The 19,448-nt window shown below is 46.9% G+C and overlaps 2 protein-coding genes across 2 annotated transcripts in view; one reads left to right on the top strand and one right to left on the bottom strand.

Moving 5' to 3' along the window:
• Nucleotides 1-11,242, top strand: part of PDPR (pyruvate dehydrogenase phosphatase regulatory subunit) — a 20,200-nt gene extending 8,958 nt beyond the window's left edge. Inside the window, exons 8-17 of the mRNA XM_009883153.1 lie at nucleotides 2,139-2,331; nucleotides 3,893-4,017; nucleotides 5,573-5,728; nucleotides 5,812-5,945; nucleotides 6,349-6,497; nucleotides 7,842-7,954; nucleotides 8,315-8,409; nucleotides 9,065-9,154; nucleotides 9,443-9,625; nucleotides 10,581-11,242. Of these exons, the coding sequence (XP_009881455.1) occupies nucleotides 2,139-2,331; nucleotides 3,893-4,017; nucleotides 5,573-5,728; nucleotides 5,812-5,945; nucleotides 6,349-6,497; nucleotides 7,842-7,954; nucleotides 8,315-8,409; nucleotides 9,065-9,154; nucleotides 9,443-9,625; nucleotides 10,581-10,985 (1,643 nt within the window). The 3' untranslated portion in view covers nucleotides 10,986-11,242. The remainder of the gene's footprint in view (nucleotides 1-2,138; nucleotides 2,332-3,892; nucleotides 4,018-5,572; nucleotides 5,729-5,811; nucleotides 5,946-6,348; nucleotides 6,498-7,841; nucleotides 7,955-8,314; nucleotides 8,410-9,064; nucleotides 9,155-9,442; nucleotides 9,626-10,580) is intronic.
• A 3,121-nt stretch (nucleotides 11,243-14,363) lies between these two features.
• ST3GAL2 (ST3 beta-galactoside alpha-2,3-sialyltransferase 2) overlaps nucleotides 14,364-19,448 on the bottom strand; it is a gene marked incomplete at its 5' end in the record, with an annotated part of 10,132 nt that continues 5,047 nt past the window's right edge. Inside the window, 2 exons of the mRNA XM_009883160.1 lie at nucleotides 14,364-14,378; nucleotides 14,704-14,795. Of these exons, the coding sequence (XP_009881462.1) occupies nucleotides 14,364-14,378; nucleotides 14,704-14,795 (107 nt within the window). The remainder of the gene's footprint in view (nucleotides 14,379-14,703; nucleotides 14,796-19,448) is intronic.

Here is a 19,448-nt window from a genome sequence, read left to right on the forward strand (position 1 = left end):
GTCCTGCTGAAATGAAAAGGCAGTGCTCGCTGGCACCCACAAATTACCCAAGTTTCAGAGGCAACTGCATGTGATGTTTCAGCGTTACCCTTGTATCAGTTCAAACACACAGAGCAGTTGAGCAGAGTCAGAGCTTACTCAGCCAATATTTGATCCTTTTTCTAGGGCTGCAGTTGCTCTGGTTTGAGCTCTTGCATTACGGCTTTGATCTCTTCCGTTGGAACACCTTTTGATTTTAAAATAGCCTGTACAGTTGCTTAAATGTTGGGCTGGGTATGAGAATAAATCTAACACCGATCCCTCTTTTTATCAATAAGAAGAAAAAGGCTGTAACTACAGGCTCTCACTCTGAAATTCAAATACATGAGAGGGGAGGAAAAAAGCAGGTCAGAAACACCGTTTACTGGTTGTAACTTCTCAGGTAATCTGAAATCTGATTATTTTACTGCTTGCATGTAAAACTGAGGTTAGTGCTGGTCAGTGGGCTGGGAGAGAGAGATGACTGAAGGGAGAAATAAACAGGTCTATGAAATCTTGAATGAGATGGACAGAATAGGTGGGGATCTCCTGTTTGCTGTCTCTTCTATTATGACAAATGGGAGGCATCAAAAAAGTTAATTGAGTGGGAATTTCAAAATAAAAAGAGGTGGTTCCTCATACAGCAAATGCTAAACATGTGGTGCTTCTTGTCAGCGTTTGTAGGATGTTTTCATGAGTTTGGGGAAGACTGGTCAAGTACTTAGAAGAGAGACCGATTTAGGGTTTACTAAATAGGGAAAACATCAGATTTTTAGGAAATCCTCTGAGCTGGTGGTAAGTGGAGGCTGGCAGAATGCGTGGGGCAGGCGTCATGTAGGTTTGCCTGTTCTTCTTCCTCGCCAGGTATCTATTAGTGCTGAATCGTGAGGGCTTTTATCTGGAGTACTATACAGAGAGAACTTATGGACAAGAAAAACAAAATAGATATCCCTTTATTAACGCTCTCAAATGTTGGACTGTGAAGAATTGCCGAAGGACCTTTCCAGCGTGACTGGGCAATGAAGTGGCAAGGAAATTCAATGAGGATAAATGTGAAGTGACGCAAGTGCAGCGGGGTGTGTGGGGATGATCTTATTTTCGCTGTACAAAATGATGCGCTTTGAACTGACCTTGGGATTGTATTAGTCCTGTGAAGACAGCAGCTCAGTAGCAGTCACAGCAAAAGACAAGTTAGGAATTATTAGGAAAGGGGCAGAAAGCGCGACACTGACTCCTTGGTTTGCTAGACCCTAGGTGGTGTTCTAGCCTCTCCAGCTCCAGAGGGTATCGTATGGCTGGAGAAGGCCTGGTGAAGGAGCAGCGAGAGGCCGATCAAAGCTTGGAATAGTTTCCAAGTGAGGAATGACTCAGTGGGCTGGGAGAGAGAGATGACTGAAGGGAGAAATAAACAGGTCTATGAAATCTTGAATGAGATGGACAGAATAGGTGGGGATCTCCTGTTTGCTGTCTCTTCTATTATGACAAATGGGAGGCATCAAAAAAGTTAATTGAGTGGGAATTTCAAAATAAAAAGAGGTGGTTCCTCATACAGCAAATGCTAAACATGTGGTGCTTCTTGTCAGCGTTTGTAGGATGTTTTCATGAGTTTGGGGAAGACTGGTCAAGTACTTAGAAGAGAGACCGATTTAGGGTTTACTAAATAGGGAAAACATCAGATTTTTAGGAAATCCTCTGAGCTGGTGGTAAGTGGAGGCTGGCAGAATGCGTGGGGCAGGCGTCATGTAGGTTTGCCTGTTCTTCTTCCTCGCCAGGTATCTATTTGATGTCTGTTCCTGTTGTTTTCCCTAACAAAGCTGAACGCGTTTTTGCGCTGTTGAAAGCAATACTGGGCTCTTGGTCTGGATCAGCATGACTACTTTTATGGTATGCTGTGTGATCCGTTTCCAGTAGTTTGATTTCAGCAGGGAAACGGTTTATCCTGCATCTGTATCGAAACATGGAAGCATTTTCCATCAGTTCAGATAACAGCGTGCTTCTGTCGTACTGTCCAGTTTGAAGGTGAAGTAGCTGAAATGCGTCGAGACTGAGGGCTGTGACTTCTTGTCTTTTTTTTTTTTTTTTTTTTTTTTTTTTTTTTTTTTTTTTGTCTTGGGTCCTAGAGCCGCTTCTGAGTGCCCTTCTGCGCAGGATGCCGGATCTGGAGGCTCTGCAGATCATGCAGTTAGTGAACTGCCCGGAGTCCTTCACGCCGGATATGCGGTGCATCATGGGAGAGTCGCCCACCGTGCGGGGCTACTTCGTTCTGGCCGGCATGAACTCAGCTGGTATCTCATATGGTGGGGGAGCAGGCAAGTAAGTGGTTTATCACTCTTACGTGTGTAAGTAAGGTTTTAACCAAGACAAGAGACTGCTCAGGTGATCCTTCTGTGTAGAGTGTTCTGGTCAGTATTTGTCACATCCTCTCTGACAAAGACTCCTCTATCGTTTCCAACTTGAGTGAAGGAGAGGAGCAGTTGCCGTGGTCTTGATTATGTTCTCCTGTGTGTATTCCAAATCTGTGGTGGACTCTCCTGTCTCGCACACCTCCTCTCCTCAGGCATCACATCTCTGTGATCAGCAGCCTGCTGGGAATCAAGTAGGTTTACTTTGAGCTAACTGGTCCTTTTTTTTTTTATCTACCAGGAAGGGATAAAAGCTTCTCAAAGCATATATTCCCTCATCTTCTGTACTCCACGATCCCCTCTAATTTGTTATTTGATTTAAGTTCTTAGATGAACCAAATTGACACAGCAATTAATTTCTCTGAAAACAGAGTGAATCTGATGCAGATGAAGCACCGCATATGTGATGCCAGTGCTGCCAGTACTGTTAAAGACCGTCCTCTGCCAGTGAGCTAGGGATGGAACCGTTTCCCAGTAAAATCCAGTTCCTGTGTTAATGCAAATACTTGGACAGGCATGTAAGCGTGATTCCAGCACAAAGGTGCTTGCAGAATGATCATCACTCCCTCTGATTGCCATTTGGTTTTGGCAACCCAGCATCCCTTCTGCCATACAGCCGCCTTAACGAGCTGCTCATTTTTCATGGCAGGTGGTAGTATCTGCATTTGTCTCCACTAGTTTGTCTGTTGTCTAATAATTTCACTCACCAGAGAAGCAGCTCATGATTATTTTTTTTCTTTGTCATATAAAATGTAGAGAATCTTTGCAGTGAGGTTCTCTAAGAATCAAAGTAATTTCTGAAGGTAAAAGCACTATTTGTCCGTTTGTTGCTACAGCCTCGAGATAAGCAGCTAAGCTTGCTAATGTAACTTGTAATGATCCGTCTCAAACCCCTTTGTTTTTCTGTTTACTGACTGTGAACAGATCCTTCTGCTCTGCTTTGGTCTGAGCTGCCTTTATCCTTTAGCTCTGGAGCATGCCTTCCTCCTTCACTGCTAGAAGTGTAGCTAAACATAACTTGGCTGGCACCTCGCGCTGAAATGAATGCTGTCACTGATGGTTTGTGGCTGAGCCTACACCAGGTACTGAAAAACCACAAAGCAGTCAGCCTCCTAACTCCAACCTAAACGTACCCGGCTCCTCCTCTTGTAGCGTAGCCCGAGGACTCGACACAGTGTCAGCCAGGCTACCTCTCTGGGCTCTGGCTTCATTCACCACGTGCCCTTAACTTCCTGCTGCCCTCTACGTTTCACCCGAATGGGAAATTAATGATTTGGAAATCTGGTGGATGGGTTTTATAAAGGGAAACCTCCCAGGTTCCACTAGTCTTTAGAATACCGTGTTAGTTGTCTTCTCTCTCCCTACTGCAAGAAATTCTCACGTCCAAATTGCCTTGCTTCTGTCTTCAAAGCTAGACTCTTTACCTTAAGATGTTGGCTGTTGTCTCAGTCCTTCTTTCTTTGTTCCGTCAGGTACCTGGCAGAGTGGATGGTAAATGGGTATCCGTCAGAAAATGTCTGGCCTCTGGATTTGAAGCGTTTTGGTACCCTTCAGAGCAGTCGCACTTTCCTCCGTCACCGTGTGATGGAAGTAATGCGTAAGTGAGGTCTCTGCTTTCAGTGCTGGCCGGGATGTCCCAGATTTTCCTCTTTGCTGCACGGTATCGCCTCTGTCATCACTCTGAGAATCATTTTCCTTCTTCCTGGCCTCCTCTGTGGCAGTACACCCTCCTTCCAGGAGAAGGGAAAGAATAGGTTTGGGTTTGGGGTTTTTTTTTGTATTAGCGATGTTCATATAAACTTTTCTTAAAGAAATTCTGTTGGTACCCTGCTCTCTCCTATTCGCCTCTGGTATGGGCAGATTTGTGCGTATCTTTGTAGGATTCAGCCTAATAAAACAATGCCAAGGTCTGAACTGGGAATATTACGCTGTCTCAAACATTGTTATTCTCTGCACATCATTACAGTGTGGAAATACCGTCACTTCCAACTTAGAATTATGTGATCCAGTTATCTTACACCATTCAGGAAGTCTTCCTAGACATATTCTGCTTTCTCCTGTCAAAATTTGCAATAAATACCATGCAGAGTAGATTTGAGATGTCATTGTTCCTGTCTAAAGCCATACTTAATTTCCTCCTATTGTTTGATTATTTGTCCTGAGATAATGAGGACATATTCGGGTGAAAGCAGAGGAGTTGGGCTAAACCTCTTACCCCTGCTATGTCCAGGAAATAAAAACCTTATGTTTTGACCTTCCTCCCAGAAAAGTCACTATACTCTTGGCATTATTCTGCAGTTGCTTTTCAGTACAAATCTCGATTCTGATAGCTACAGAATCACTCTAATTTTCACAAGATAAGTACTATATTCAATTTCTGCAGTGTTACGTTCCCATTCTAATCTATTCTTCCCTCTACCAACTCCTTCAGGAGTACCAATACCAGATAATGCCAATAAAATCATTAAATCATTAGCTACGAGGCAAAACCAATCAAAGTATTCAGTAACAAATATTTGGCTCATCTTCAATTTTAAGCAGTTTATGACCTACGTAAAAACTTAACATTTATAAAGAAGTATTCAAGCATCCTGGAGTTATTACTCCCCACTGGTAACCAGGGAGGATGCTAAACCTTTATTAGGGCAACTTGTTTTCTAAATAAGAATATTCTATATTGGCTGAAAAGGTATAGGAGCTATTTGGAAAAGCTTCAATAATTAGAAAAGGCCAGTCTTTGAGAAGGTAAATTAGATGATCCTTGTAGCTGTGGGTTGCCTAGCCCAGCTAGTATTGTCAAAATGATAAGTGTTTGATACAGTGCGCTGTCAGGGAAGAATCATGCATAATTAATGCTAGTCAACATGGCTTCATGAAAAATAGGGTGTTTGTTATCTTGACAGTATTGTCACGAGACCACAAGTATCTAGAAATATAAGCGTTCTGTGCAAATATTGTTACTCTCATTTTGAATAGCTATAAATGGACCAAAACAGATTTGTCGATTTTCAAAAAACAGAAAAAGAAGGTCAGAACTGTTTTGAGAGAATTTCATTAATGGTTCAGGTATTAGTAAGTACGTTTATTGATAATCTGGAGGAAAGTCTTGGCTAATCGCTTTGCCTAATAGCAGATCTTTGTTACCGTTGCAGCCCTCATGTGTGATCTGAAAGTTCCCCGTTGGGACTTCCAGACTGGCAGGCAGCTGCGGACTTCCCCGTTGTACGACCGCCTGGATGCACAGGGAGCTCGGTGGATGGAGAAGCATGGGTTTGAGAGAGTCAAGTATTTTGTCCCACCAGGGAAAGGTAAGATCCTATTTTCCTGTGCCAAATCGCATCCCTCTTGGTCCGTGTTTATGAATTGTCCCTTTGATTCTCCTTTACATTAGATCTGCTGGATTTGGATCAGAGCAAAACCTTTTACAAACCGGACTGGTTTGATATTGTGGGTTCTGAAGTCAAGTGCTGTAAGGAAGCAGTTTGTGTCATCGACATGTCGTCTTTTACCAAGTTTGAAATAAGCGTAAGTACCTAGGAAGTGACAAAGCATCCTCAGCCTGGGAAAGGTGCCCTTTGGTTTATTGTTGACTGCTTTTGCAAAATTCTGTCGGAGGATGGATAGAGGCAGTCAAGCTGTAGGATCAAATTCAGGTTGTACCACAATATTTAGCACAGATTGCTTTTTTTTTTTTTTTTTTTTTCTGTCGAATGCCCAGTTGATAGAAATACCAGCTCAGCCTAGAAATAGAATTTGACCTCCGGCACTATGTCACCACTGTACCCTATTACGCTGGAGACATCAGTGTCACCGTCATTATGAATTGAAGGAATTTGGGCCAGGACATTGATGCGATCTTAAACTGCCCCGGTGGATCTGCATTGCTCGGGCGGCTTGGCTGACTTTCTCTCCTTTTCAATTCCTGCAGTCCACAGGAGACCAGGCCCTGGAGAGTCTGCAGTATCTCTTCTCAAATGACCTGGATGTGCCAGTTGGGCATGTTGTGCACACAGGCATGCTTAATGAGAAAGGAGGTTATGAGAATGACTGCAGCATAGCACGGCTGAGCAAACGCAGGTAGGTATGCGCACAGCGTCTTCAGCCATCACCCTTTGGGCGTTAGAGCCTTTAAGAACCTCTTAATGAAGACCATAAACTTTTTTCACCACTGTAAACTAAAATGAAAAGTCGCAATTCTCCACTTAGATTCCTGATTCAGTAACCCAAGGGAAAGGGAGCTCCTGAATTTATGGATATTGGGGAAAATATGCCTTTTTCTGGGACTACACATGAACACAGCTTTCTACAAAATGTTAGGCCTGTGGATGTTTCATTTCTCAATTGAAATACAAATTGTTTTCAGCAGTCACTAGAGTTTATTAATTTAGATAATCATTTAAAGTGCAAACCAAACAGTTCCTCGTTGGCTCCTGGCCTGTCTCCTCATTGGAATTGCATGCTGAAAATACTACTTTTTGATTATTTCAACTTTCATGGCAGTATGGGTACTCTTAATTCTCAGCGCTGCAGTCTCTCCTGAGTCTTTTTTGTGCTCTCTGGTGCAAATTGACGTGATCGCAGGATCGCGTCCTTAGCCTCAACAGGTTGGGCTCTCTTTGGCATTTAATAAAAAAATCATTCTCATTTTTAAAATCTCCTTCACGGGCACCTCCTGGCTGAATGTTGGTTTTATTTCTCTGGACCGTTTTCAATGTGTGCTTTCATTGTGTTGGTGTGAAAGCATTCTTCTTTGCTGCTCTTTCAATTAGAAACAGCTTTTCTTTCTCTTCCCCTTCTGTCTGTGTTCATGTATTGCTTAAAAAGTATTGTCCTCCTCTGTGTGAAACCAGTAGCCTTCCTCCTTGCCTATTCATTTCTGCAGATGTTATCTCTGTCAATAATGTACTTGAACTCGCAGTTTGTATGAAAGAGACTCACACGACAAGTAGCTCATTTTCACGTATCAAGTGGAGTTCTGTTTTTGGAAACGTAATAATAACCACCATTGTCTGTGGAAAGACTTTTGCTGAAACAAGAGATCGCTGTGTGAACCGAGCACTTTTCTGACTGTCAGAGTAGACAGAATCACTGGTGGTGAAGAGTTGCAAATACCTTCTGCAAAACGCTTGCGATTTTTGAGATACCCTGTGAACTTTCCGTAGAACTGCCTGTGTTCCACTTGTAGTCGCTTCTTGTCACCAGACTGCTGCCAGTGCTTGCCGGCGGGGGTTTCTTGTCATGACAGATGTGATGGCATTCATCCAGAGGCTTTAGCTGGGGTTTTTGCAAACCAGCTTGTTTTGGTCTGCTCTTATCTTGGAAGCTGCTGAATGGCTCCAGTCGTTCGTGGACAACAAATTCACTGAATCGTCTTTTTGGCTGTCCATTCATTGTTTCTTGGTTTCAATTTGTCTGTTCCAGTTTCTTCATGATTTCCCCTACTGACCAGCAAGTCCATTGCTGGGCCTGGCTGAAGAACCGCTTACCCGATGACAGCAACCTGACCATGGAAGATGTGACCTGGAAGTACACGGGTAAGAAATGACTGAAAGCAGACCTCCTCATTCAGCCTGAAATCACAAATGGCGTCTTGGGCCGCGTGCCAGTTAGTTGTTGAAGGTGTCTAGAGCGGTTGGCTGGGTCTCCTTTCCGAACAGTTGGATGAAAACAGCAGTTCAGAGACTTCCTTCTAGCAAGCCATGAGCCGGGAGACAGCTTTGCTTTCCTGTGGACTCGGGAGAGAGAGTTGAATGACTCTTCCCTCTGTTCTTAAATGTAAATGTGCCTATTAGTTAAATAAACGCTAAGACTTTAGAAATTGGGGCATATGCAAGTTAGACACCAGGCAAGACCTCTCCAGTCTCACCCTAATACTGTTACCTTCGCCTCTTCAGCTCTCAATCTGATCGGCCCTCGTGCTGTGGATGTCTTGTCAGAGTTGTCGTACGCCCCGATAACTCCAGAACACTTTCCCTCTCTCTTTTGCAAGGTGAGCGACTGTACTTCCTTCCTCCTCACCCTGCTAGGTTTTCTGAAGCGTGTGTGGAAGCAGGGGAAGGATGATGTTCTGGGCAGTTAGAGGGACATTTAGATTTACGTACAGATTTACTGAGCGGTTACTGAGCTAGGTTGGTAATGTACTCGGCTGGGCTCACTTTGTTAACTACTTCTCTTGGGATTCTGCCTGCTAAATATATAGGCAAATATGCATTTGTTTTCAATATCCCACTCGCTGTAGGCTCAGTGCCATTTCATATCTTGGCATATTTCATACAATCCGTTACGAAGCTGTCAGTCAGAGGGGCAGCAGGATCGGTGTCTCGGGAGTGGTCGTCTCCTGTTCCGTTAAAAGGCTGAGCAGATAGCTGCCATTCAACCTCTGTTTTGTACCTAGAACAAAAGCCTTTCCTCACTTAGTTCCAAGGCTTATTGCCAAGTGTCGTGAAGTGGTTAAAGAGTCTGGATGATGTGGTATCGCTATTAGAATTTTTAAATTTAAATTTTTCACAAGTATGCGCCGGTGGTGAGCTGCAGTGAGGAAGGGGAGAGGGCTGGCCGGTGTGCTTTGCGTTACGCCTTGTGCTCCGTCAGGATCTCTGTGCTGTGTTCCAGTTGGGATGATTTCACCCCCTCTGATTCTGCAGGAGATGAGCGTGGGCTATGCTAATGGCATCCGTGTGATGAGTATCACTCACACAGGAGAACCTGGATTCATGCTTTATATCCCCATAGAGGTAAGAGTACACTGTAGCCTTAGCTAATTAAAACAGTTGCTTGCATGCATAATCAGAAACACTTTGCATGTTGACTCAGGGCAATGAAATGTCTGGTCTGTACCATGGGAAAGCTGCCTGCAGGCACCAGGGGGAGTTTCCCTGCTTTGTATTGCATTCCAGTCGGGAGGACCGGGAGGACCGCTTGTGCTCCTGAGGCAGGGCACAGCAACACCCATGGTGGTGTGTCAGATGCCGTTGCTCTCTCCTGGTGTTTGTTGGCAGCTGTGTTTCGCCCTTCCTTTGCAGTACGCCCTTCACGTCTACAACGAGGTGATGAACATGGGGCAGAAGTACGGGATTCGGAATGCCGGTTATTATGCGCTCCGCAGCCTGCGCATTGAGAAGTTCTTTGCGTTCTGGGGACAGGATCTGGATGCCTTTACCACTCCTATGGAGTGCGGACGCGAGTTCCAGGTCAAGCTGGAAAAGGTACGGTGGAAAACTGAAATGACCTCCTGCAGTGGGGTCTGCTGTTGCAGCAGGGGTGGGTGGGAGAGCAGGACTGCACTGGAAGGACTGCCGTCCACGTGGGTAGATATATTGGGTTTTGATGGAGCTGCGTGCAGTGCGTAACTATAACCTATGTTCTTGTATTTCATAAAGGTGCTAGAAATATCAAAAATACTACCACCCTCCTTCCTGGCAGCATTCCCCATGATCTGTGTAGCGTCCCGTGTTGCTCATGTGTGCGGTGCTCAGTGTAGTGAGGGTGCTGGGTACCTTACAGATGCTCAGAGTTCATGTTTCTCCCAGCTGTTTTCCCAGTCTGATGAAGCAAAAGTCAGCCTGTCCACCAAGCGGCATTTAATGAAGTTAAATAGGAGGATAGGTGCCAAGAACAGGTGTTTTCTATTTTTACTAAAGCAGGGGAGTTCTCTATTTTTATTAAAACATAGAACTGCATAGAGTTGTATCCTGCGTGGTGTGGTGGCAGGTGCCATCCATCTCTGTCACTTGCTTGTTGCCTTTTTTCTTGCATTTTTGCGAGAGCCAAAGCAAATGCTTGTATCAAATAATTCAGAGAAGGGAATGTAGTGATTAAGGACACAAATCTCATGTGTTGTTACAGTTTCCCTCTGGTTTATATGGCGTGGTAGACTTCTGGAATCAGAAAAAGGGCAAAAACTAGAATGGTGACATGTGAAAATTAGAATGCATTTTTTAAAGGCCCACTTCACAAATATTTTTGTGTCTTTTAACATTTGGAACAAGAAACACGATGGGAAAGCTTCTGTCTGGGCTGGGCTTCTTGCCTGTAGGAGCTGCCTGTCTTGATAGGCCGTGAGTTCCAAGCGCAAATTCACCTTGTGTTGGTAATCTTGTCTGCCGAAACTGCTACAGTTTGTGTTCCCTTCATCAGCTGATGCTTTCTTTTCCTCCACAGGGAATGCATTTTCTTGGCCAGGAAGCGCTGTTGGAACAGAAGCAGAACGGTGTGTACAAGCGCTTTACCATGTTCATTCTTGAGGACCATGACACAGATATGGACCTCTGGCCCTGGTGGGGGGAGCCCATTTTCCGCAACGGCCGCTATGTGGGCAAGACCACCAGCAGTGCCTACAGCTACAGTCTGGAGCGCCACGTCTGCCTTGGCTTCGTGCAGCACTTCGACGAGAAGACGGGAGAAGAGCTGGTGGTGACAACTGACTTCATCAACCAGGGCGAGTATGAGATCGACATTGCTGGGCAGCGCTTCCAGGCCAAAGCCAAGCTCTACCCCTTCAGCTCCCTCTTCACGCACCGTCGCCGCAAGGACGAGGTGGAACTGAGTGGCTACCAGAGGGAGTAGCGCTGACTAGACCTGACCCGCTCCTTTTCCCAAGCTGGAGTCTTCTCCCACCATCTTCCAGCCCTTTCTCCTCACCCCCTACATTTCTTTCTTTTCCGTTCTTGTCTTGCAACTTTTAAACTTTTTCCAGTGTGTTACTTTTTGTATATTTTAAAACTTTTAATTTTCGAGCTTTCCCCGCTCCGGTCTGTCTTCCCTCCTTCAACCCTTTGCTTGCCAGGCTGCCCCGCGCCCCAGTGGATGAAGCGCAGTGCTGAGCATGCATCCAGCAGTCCGTGGGAAGCCTGTAGAGGAGTGAAGCCCACCGGAGGCCCGTGCCTGATGGTGATGGGAAGGGTTCGGGCGAACCCCTGAGGACTACACCCTTCCTCTCTCCTCTCCAGCGGAAGGCGTGGGACAGCGGGTGTTTGCTGCCTGTAGGTGAACGCTGTGACTTCACCCTGCGCTCCGCGTATCGCGTTGCAGAGGGGTCAGTGCGTCGATGCACACAGCAACAGAACGATCAGCTACCTCACTGGCACGAGACATAGCGTTGTGTGAGCAGCACCAAGAGACAGGTTTTGGTATCGTCCAGCCTGTCACCGGCCCCCGTTTGTCCACCAATTTATTATTTTTTACCTTAACAAGGAGTGAAGTAGATTTAATCATCAGATCGTTGAGATGACAGTAGCGCTGGTAAGTTTGTTGTTGTTGGGACTGGATTTTTTGCCTGGGGTCGCCGAAGCTAAATGGCCTTCTATAAATATAATTGAAGATCAACATGTGTGTTTTAATTCTATAAAGGAAGGGGATTTGTTGGGTTTTTTACTAGCAAAAATACTGATTTCTAACAAGGACAGATGTTAATGTTTAGTGTTAATAACAGTGTTGAAATGCTGCTTCTGTTTCAGCTGCACAGTGTACAGTCTCTCTGGGGATTTTCTTTCACTTTCCTTTGTTTATGTGAGTGGGTCAAGCTCCTCTGGCAAGGTCTGTGTAAAACTTGTGTTGGTTTGGGGAAACTTGAGCAGCAGGAGGGGACAACATCTCGTGTTTTCAGCTGCCCCTGGTTATTTTGAAATTAGAGGGAAAGCCCCAGCATTCGTCTCACCTGTGGTGCTGGCGGTATTGCAAGAAACGCTGGGTTTTCTTCTGGTGGTGAGAGGGCGTCTCGGCAGCTCCTGCCGAACTCGAGAAGTTGTCTTCTGTTTTTCTCCTCAAATCTGTTGCACTTCTTACTTCTCTCTCTTGGTGGTACCTCAGCTGAAGGGATTAAATAGAGGGAGTGTAGGGATTGTGGCGCTGGGATTATAAATTGCTTTCCTTCAGCAAAGCTCTTCATCATGCTCCTCATACAGATGCTTCAACCAGTGCAGCTGGATTTCACCCCTTCTAAAGTGTCAAAAACCACTGATTCAAACAGCGATGGGAAATGGTAAAGAAGTGGGGGCATGCTGAATAGTATTGCACACATTTACATCATCTTTTTCTTCTTCCCATTGCGAGCACAATCGAAAGCAAAGATTCTCTTTATTTACTTGAAAAAGATCTGTTAAACGTTTTCCCTGCCTCTGCAGGGACCTGCACGCTTGTCATGGTCTTTCTGTCTGGAGTTCAGACACGACCTTGCACTGATGTCTGCCCTGTCAGCCATGATGAACACTTCCTTTATGATTTAGAACCTTTTTTGGGCGCTTTCTTTTCTATTTAAGTGGCGAGTAGTGTAAATACGAGCTCAAAACCTTGCCTGGTTCTTGTCTTAAGTTTGCTTTCTGCTACTTTAGTTGCTTCAGGTCGCGCCTTCAGTTGAGTCTGTGGTCTCCCAGTTCGTGATCCAGATCTTCTCAGCGTACAAACGGAGTCGGGTGGCCCGAAGGTAGCAACGATGAAAGTCTAAAACCTTTACAGCTTAAAGCAGGTCGTCGGAGCAAGCTCCCCCCATCCAGGGTGGTACGGAAGCTGTGAAACCTAGGAGAGTCAGGAAAGGGTGTAAGAGAATGAAGGATTTGGGCATGTGGTGTAGTAGGTTGAACGTAGATGGCACTTCTTCGAGCGTGCTCTCCTTTGGGAATGCTGAATTCCTTTGGCACGTGTGACCTCTTCAAGGATTTCCGTCTTACTTTCAAACTGACATGCGGGAATTCCCAGGCTCTGAAACGCGGTGCCTGTAGTAGGACAGCTTTTTGGGATCTCGCAGCTGAGATTTACCTGCATGGCTGTTGAAGGTGGAGATTGTAATTTATTCCAAGTCCTCCTCTTATTGCTCTCGGAAGTAAAATTTTGCCTGGTGTATGAGGATTAATTGCTTAAAAGAAAGGTTCATAAGGCATCTAATAGCAGTTTAAAATCCAATCGCTTCTTGCATGCCTTTCCCGCGGAGGGGGATACTGTCACCCCACTATTCCCGTGCTGGATGTGCGTGCCAAGGAGGACTGTGGTCCCCCCGCTGGTTTTATGGGATGTTGCTGTGCCTTCCTCATCCAGGGACACAGACGTTCAACCAAAGAGTTTTATACATGATACTTCGGATGTGTCTTAGAATGGCGCTTCTGATAAGAGTTTATTGACCGTTTGTCGTCACTGGTGAGGCATGATACTTGTGCAGGGGGAAACAAAGCTGAGGTGAGCTAAAGTACTTAATGCAACTCGTGGAGAGAGATTTTTAGCTCAAACCATTCAGTTTGTTCTCTGCAGAGTTAAAACTAGTTAAGACCAAACTGGAAAGTTAGCTGCATGCTATCCTCTACCAACCACTCGTTCCTGAAGTATCATTTATGTTGCAGCCAGGTTATATTCCTCCTCGGGCGTATTTTTTCTTTTCCCTAATTTATAGGAGCCTGTTAGTTCCTCAGACAACCTTTGATACGGGTGTCTCTTCCCACAGCAGTTCTGACAATCAAATTGTGTTTTATGAGCTGCTCTTGTCATTATGTCTGCTTAGGTTTCTTTTATGTCTAGATCTATTGACTTTTCAATACCAAAAATAGAGAGTGAAAATAATTTTCCCTCATGTCGATGGGTCCGGTAACGCTTTCTGTAATGTTATGTTTGCTGTTTGAGCCTTAGAGATAGGCGGCTTGATAATTGTCAGTCCTGCGGCTTATTAACTCCCACTCTGGCTTTCCCTGCCACGAATTCTGATTCTTGTTTTATATCCCAACCTGTAGTCTTCAGCTGCTGTTCAGGCTTAGTCGATTTAATTTCTGGCAGCTATTTTTAACCTTATAATGTTAAAGAATGGTTTGCCTTCACCGACTTGAATACCTGTCAAGGGGACAATCGGATATGATGTTTTAAAATAGTGCTAGATGCCGAGACCGAGGAAGGCCCTTCCAGTGTCATGTTTTCTTCCAGAGGTATTAAATGGTGATGCAAGATTCTGATCCCTTTATCTGATGACTAAAAGTAGAGTGCCTAAAAAAAGAACGACAAAGTCAGCTAAGAGTTACCACCTTTAGTACGCCTTCAAATTAGAAAATTAGAAATCGGATCTTGGAAGCTGTGCAGTCTTAGCATCTAAGATGCTAAATAACACGGACTGTAAAACGATACGTCGTGATTCTCGTCCGTAGGACTGCCTTAAAATGCCTTCCCCTGTGAAAGGCGCTTTGTTCTCCTTCTGCATGGTAAGACTGTGAACCTTGGATGGGAAACACTGAAACGGCATCCCCCTCCTCTGCAGCGAGAGGGGTAATGGCCTCGTTCTGTGCCGCAGCAGCAGCGGGTCTGCCCTGTGCACCTCCTGCGTGGCAGTTGCGGGGACGTTATCGCTGCTCTGTGTCTCGCTGTCCACAACGGGAACAGTCCTGTAGACCTTGTTCATGCAGGCAACTGTGCGAGAGAAACACTTGAAGGAAAGCTAAGTGGAGCTTGGTATGAGAAAATAATGTGTTTTTCTGGCTAAAATATTGTAGGTTGAACGTAACCCATTTTAGGATAAACTTATTACCCATCGGTGACGAACGTTAAGGAGAGCGTGGCCCGTGGAAAGATATGCTGCTGTGGGTCATGTGCACTTGGCACATGTAGTATAGTTGTTTTGCTTCCTCCAGAAGTCAGCATCTGAGTGGGTTCGCTGACGGGGCGGTGGTGACTCCATCTCCGTGTACAGCATTCCTGTACGCCGGGAAGGGCTGGCTTGTCCCGGCGGCGTCTATTGTAGAGTAGTGTGGGGAACCTGTGGAGGAGGTAGCACTTGCTGGGCAGCCTCTTCCAGTACATGATTTTTCCGGAGGTGTTACATTGGTTTACCCTTGTTGCATCCTTTCCTAAGTTCTCATGTTTTATCCTTGAGCGAGTGCTGAGAGGCTGCATAAAAATGGTATTAGAGAAGGAGGACTTTATTGTTCATATTTAACAATTTGAGGATAACATTAAAGCTATTAGGAGTGATGTTTTGGGACGATGTTACAGTGATTTTTCACCTCTGTCTTTGCCAGACTTAGTTTCTTCTTGTCTTTTCTCTCTCTCTGTCTTGCTTTCTCTCTTGCTCTCTCTCTCTTGCTTTCTTCGGCTGACTCCAGTGCCGAAGCTCACTCCAGATTTGATGTGCCTTGTTGGATAGTTCCTTCTCGCTATTTTGTGGCCAGGAGGGGAGGCTGTGTGAGACTTCCACTGCTTCTCCAAGTCTTGGTGTAAGCGTGCATTTCCTCCTGTTGCATTCAGGCTGCCACCGATCGTGTTGCTGTGCCTCCAAACTCCAGCCTCTGGTGCTGTAGGACCTCTCGTGCCCAAAGTTCTGCTCTTTGCTCTGCCTGGTGCTCCATCGTCAAAGCCAAGTTGGCTCTGCATCTGTCTCTGTTGATTTAAGCTCTTCAACTTTCAGATGGTGCAGATACCAACATCCAAACTCCCAGGGGGGGTTGTGGCTGCGGTAATTCCATTATTTAACCCTCCCTGTTCCTGCGCCAGGGTTTTCCCACTCTCCTTAGCACTTCCCTAATCTCCTCCCTCAGGCAGTAGAGCACGTTGGTTCCTTTTGCCCATGGCACGGTGAAACAAAACCAGGCGAGGGGATGGCAGAGCGGCTGAGCTGAGGTGGAAGCAGAGGCGTGGTTGGGGTTTCATCCTTTGCCCGTTATTCAACCGCTTAAGCTCAGCCTCGGAGAGATGATCAGCCCCGATTCCCAGCTCCGGGAGCATCTTCCTCTGCAGCCTCAGTGCTGAGTGATAGCGATGGTTCTGGGTGGAATCGGGACAGCGTTATCGGGGAAGCGAGAGTGGCAGTGTCCCTCTTCCCGACATGCCTTTCCCCCTCTCATTTCTCGTTGCGACGAAGGGAACCCTGCCGCATGCAGGAGGTGGGGAGTGTGCCCACCGGATTGCTGGAAACACTTGTTTTCCTGCATGTTCTTCCAAGTGCTGCCTAACTAAAGGGACAGGGCTAACCTTGTCCTTCCGCCACACTCCAACCAAAATAGTTCCATTTTGGGAAGAAATTTATAAAAACAAGGTAGTTTCCATGTTTGGTGGAGGGGGGAGAAGTTGCTTGCAAGGGCAGAAGTCGTTCTTATTTAAAACAGAGCATGTAGCTGCTACTAATGTCCAGCAAAATGATCAAAACCTTCAGATTTGTCTTCCCAAATGATTTTATTTTACTACTTGGTCAGGTTAATTTCCGCGCATTTCGGGCTGCTTTTTTTTGTTTTAAACTACCTTCCCCTTAACTGAGTGTTTGCATTTTTATTTAAAAGAAAATGAATGAATTCAGTGAGGGAACAGGACTTGGGGAAGGAGGGGTTAATGTCATCAGATGACATCGAGCTGTCTCCTAAAAGCGTTTGAAAATTGTCTTTGCACTTTAAACTTTCCTTAAGCGTTAGGATTGTAGCACGCTTATAGCCCTCGGCAAGAGCAGACTTTGCGTTTAAGGGACAAAAAAAACCCCAACTTTAAATATTTGTAAATGCCTTAAAGCTTTAGGTGAGGCATTTGGGCGCCGATCGTGCCTGCCATCTGATTCTCTTCCTGGAAAGCTGTGTGTGCGGCGTGTGCAGAGCCGGCGCGAACGTGGGCAGATATTTTTGAGCAAGCGCTGGGGATGGTGGAAGCTGCTGTTGCAGTGTGCTGCTGCTCTCGGGCTGGGATTTGGAGTGGACTAAACGAACCGAGCTGGGAGCTCCCGTGCCTCTACGGCTGGCTCTGCTGACACTTTCCCTTTCTTTTTTTTTTTTTTTTTCTTTCTCTTTTTTACCCCCCCTGCAGAAATGGATTTATTCACTATATTGCTCACGCTATAATGGGTTTTCTTCTTTCTTTAAAGAAAGAAACCTGGGCTGGTGTAGAGTACTCTGTGAGCGTCCCGTTGCGTTACAGGAAACAAAATTCTCTGCTTGAGCGCTTCCCTGCCGTACCAGCTGACGCTTACAGGCAGGAGTCGGGAGGAGCGGGAGCGGAGGGGATCTGCTGCTGCCCATAACGTTTGTTGAGATGGCTCTGAGACTTCTCCTCTCCCGTTTGTCTCAAAGCTCTGCTGGATTCCCGACGTCAGGCTGGTCTTCTGAGTTTACGGCACAAAACAAAGCGCTGCTTTGCAGGTATGACACGCTACGCTGGCTTACTTTGTTCAGAGATATTGCCTGTTCGGAATAAGGTATCTCTGTGGAGTGGTAAATTATAATGAAAGAGGCACCGGAGAAAGGTCTTCGCATTAATATTTATTGATCTGTCAATGCCGGTAACAGCCGATATTCCCGCACGGATGGTTGACACCTGCTACGAGCAGAGCGGTACCTGGGAGCTGTCAGCCGTCCCAGCGAGGGCACGATCCATTTTGTGCGTAGGGAGAGAAGTCCTACGCTGTCACCTTTCACCGTGGCGCCGCTGAGATTTCTTCCACGCGACAAATACTTTTCCCATAGTGGCACAGGTTTCACTTACACCCTTCTTCCAGTATAACCAGAGGCAGGCTGGTGTCCATGAAGTCCTTCCCGTGTTCTGCGCCTCAGGGTCAGGCTTGCGGCAGGGCACGTCCCCGCCTGATACGTGCAGAGAGGCGACGCGAGCGGGGAACGCAGCACGCCTGTGCTGGGGGTGCAGTTGTTTCCAGACCTCTTGCCGGGCCGCTGACCGATGGTGATGTCTCCTGCGTCTACGGGAAGGGTCGGGGAAAGCCCTTTCTGGCCCAGATCAACTCCTTGCCACTGCTCCTCAGACAACGTGTTTCTTCCTGCCGCTTCCCGCTCTTGTTCCTGGCTGTGCAGGCCGGACGGCTCCCACCGTCACCGGTTCTAGAGGAGACCTGAGCTCTGGGGGAGAAGTTCTCCCCGCTGCTTGGGACAGGTACCCGGTGCAGGTTTTCCGAGCAGAGACTGCCATCTTGTGAACTGCACCAGTACATCCCTTCTCCACCATCGCTTCTGGTTCCCAGGTGCACCGATTTACTTCTTCGTGCTTTTATCGGTCTCCCCAGACCAGAATTTAAAGGGCTGGGGAGGACTTTCGGAAGTGCGCCACTGCAGAAATCTTAAGAACAACTGAAGTTTTGAACCTGTGGAAACACTTTTTTTTTTTTTTTCTAGTGCCTTACGCTTGTGAATGTTGTGGGATGGACGGAGCTGAGGTGGGACAGAGCAAGGAGCAACTTTGGTAGCGCGATTCCCCGTCCACTACAGCCATCTCCCTCTCCCCCATCACAGGGTCTCAGCCAGCAGACGCTGACAGAGCGTCTCTAGCGGCGCGGGGACGAGGCTTTTTAATCCCTTTGAGCTCTGGGGTTGTAGAAAGGGTAAAACCTCCCGGCGGGTGGTCTCCTTTTGAGAGGAGCGCTGCTCTCGCCTCTTGCTGGGTTTGGATTCGGAGGGGTTGAGGAGAGACGGAGCTGCTCCGGTTGCCGGAGCCCGTGGCCAGTTCTTCCCAAGCGCACAAGTCAGGGCGAGTTTGCTGCTCTCCACTGAGGCCGTGGTGTTATGTATGCTGTATTTATATCGTGCTTTATTTCATTTAATATTTTGGTTGGCTTAAATGTTGCTAGGTTTGTATATTAATAAAGAAGCGTTTTAACTATTCCCGAATTTGGCGATTTGTTACGCGGGAGCCTTGTGTGTGTCTTTCAGGATGCGACCCCCCCATGTCAGCTGGATGGATCCTGCAGGGATGCTGGGCCTGGCGCAGGGTCCAGCCTTTGGCGCTGGGAGCTGGAGCAAGCCCTGGCCCCGCTGCGTCACCTCGGGGAAAGTGGCTTCCCCTGCCCGTGCCCGCACCCACTTTCAAAATTACATCCTCCAAGAGCTTGTCCGTGTCCTTCCCTGCGCCCGTGCCGGGGCTGAGGGGCATGAGGGACCAGAGGCGCTTTTCTAGGCTCCAGGGATGGTCGAGAGGGCTGTACGGGATGCGGGCGCGGGGTCTGGGTGAGCGGCACCAGCCCCAGCCCGCGGGCTCTGGCCGGAGGGGCCCTGTCGGGGCGCTGCCGCTGGGCAGCCAGGACAGCGTGGGGCCGGGCTCAGCTCCTGCGCCGGGGCACAGGGGACGGGCGTTCATCGCGGG

Source organism: Charadrius vociferus, unplaced genomic scaffold, assembly GCF_000708025.1.
Source record: "Charadrius vociferus isolate BGI_N301 unplaced genomic scaffold, ASM70802v2 scaffold1434, whole genome shotgun sequence".
NCBI classification, from domain to species: Eukaryota; Metazoa; Chordata; class Aves; order Charadriiformes; family Charadriidae; genus Charadrius; species Charadrius vociferus.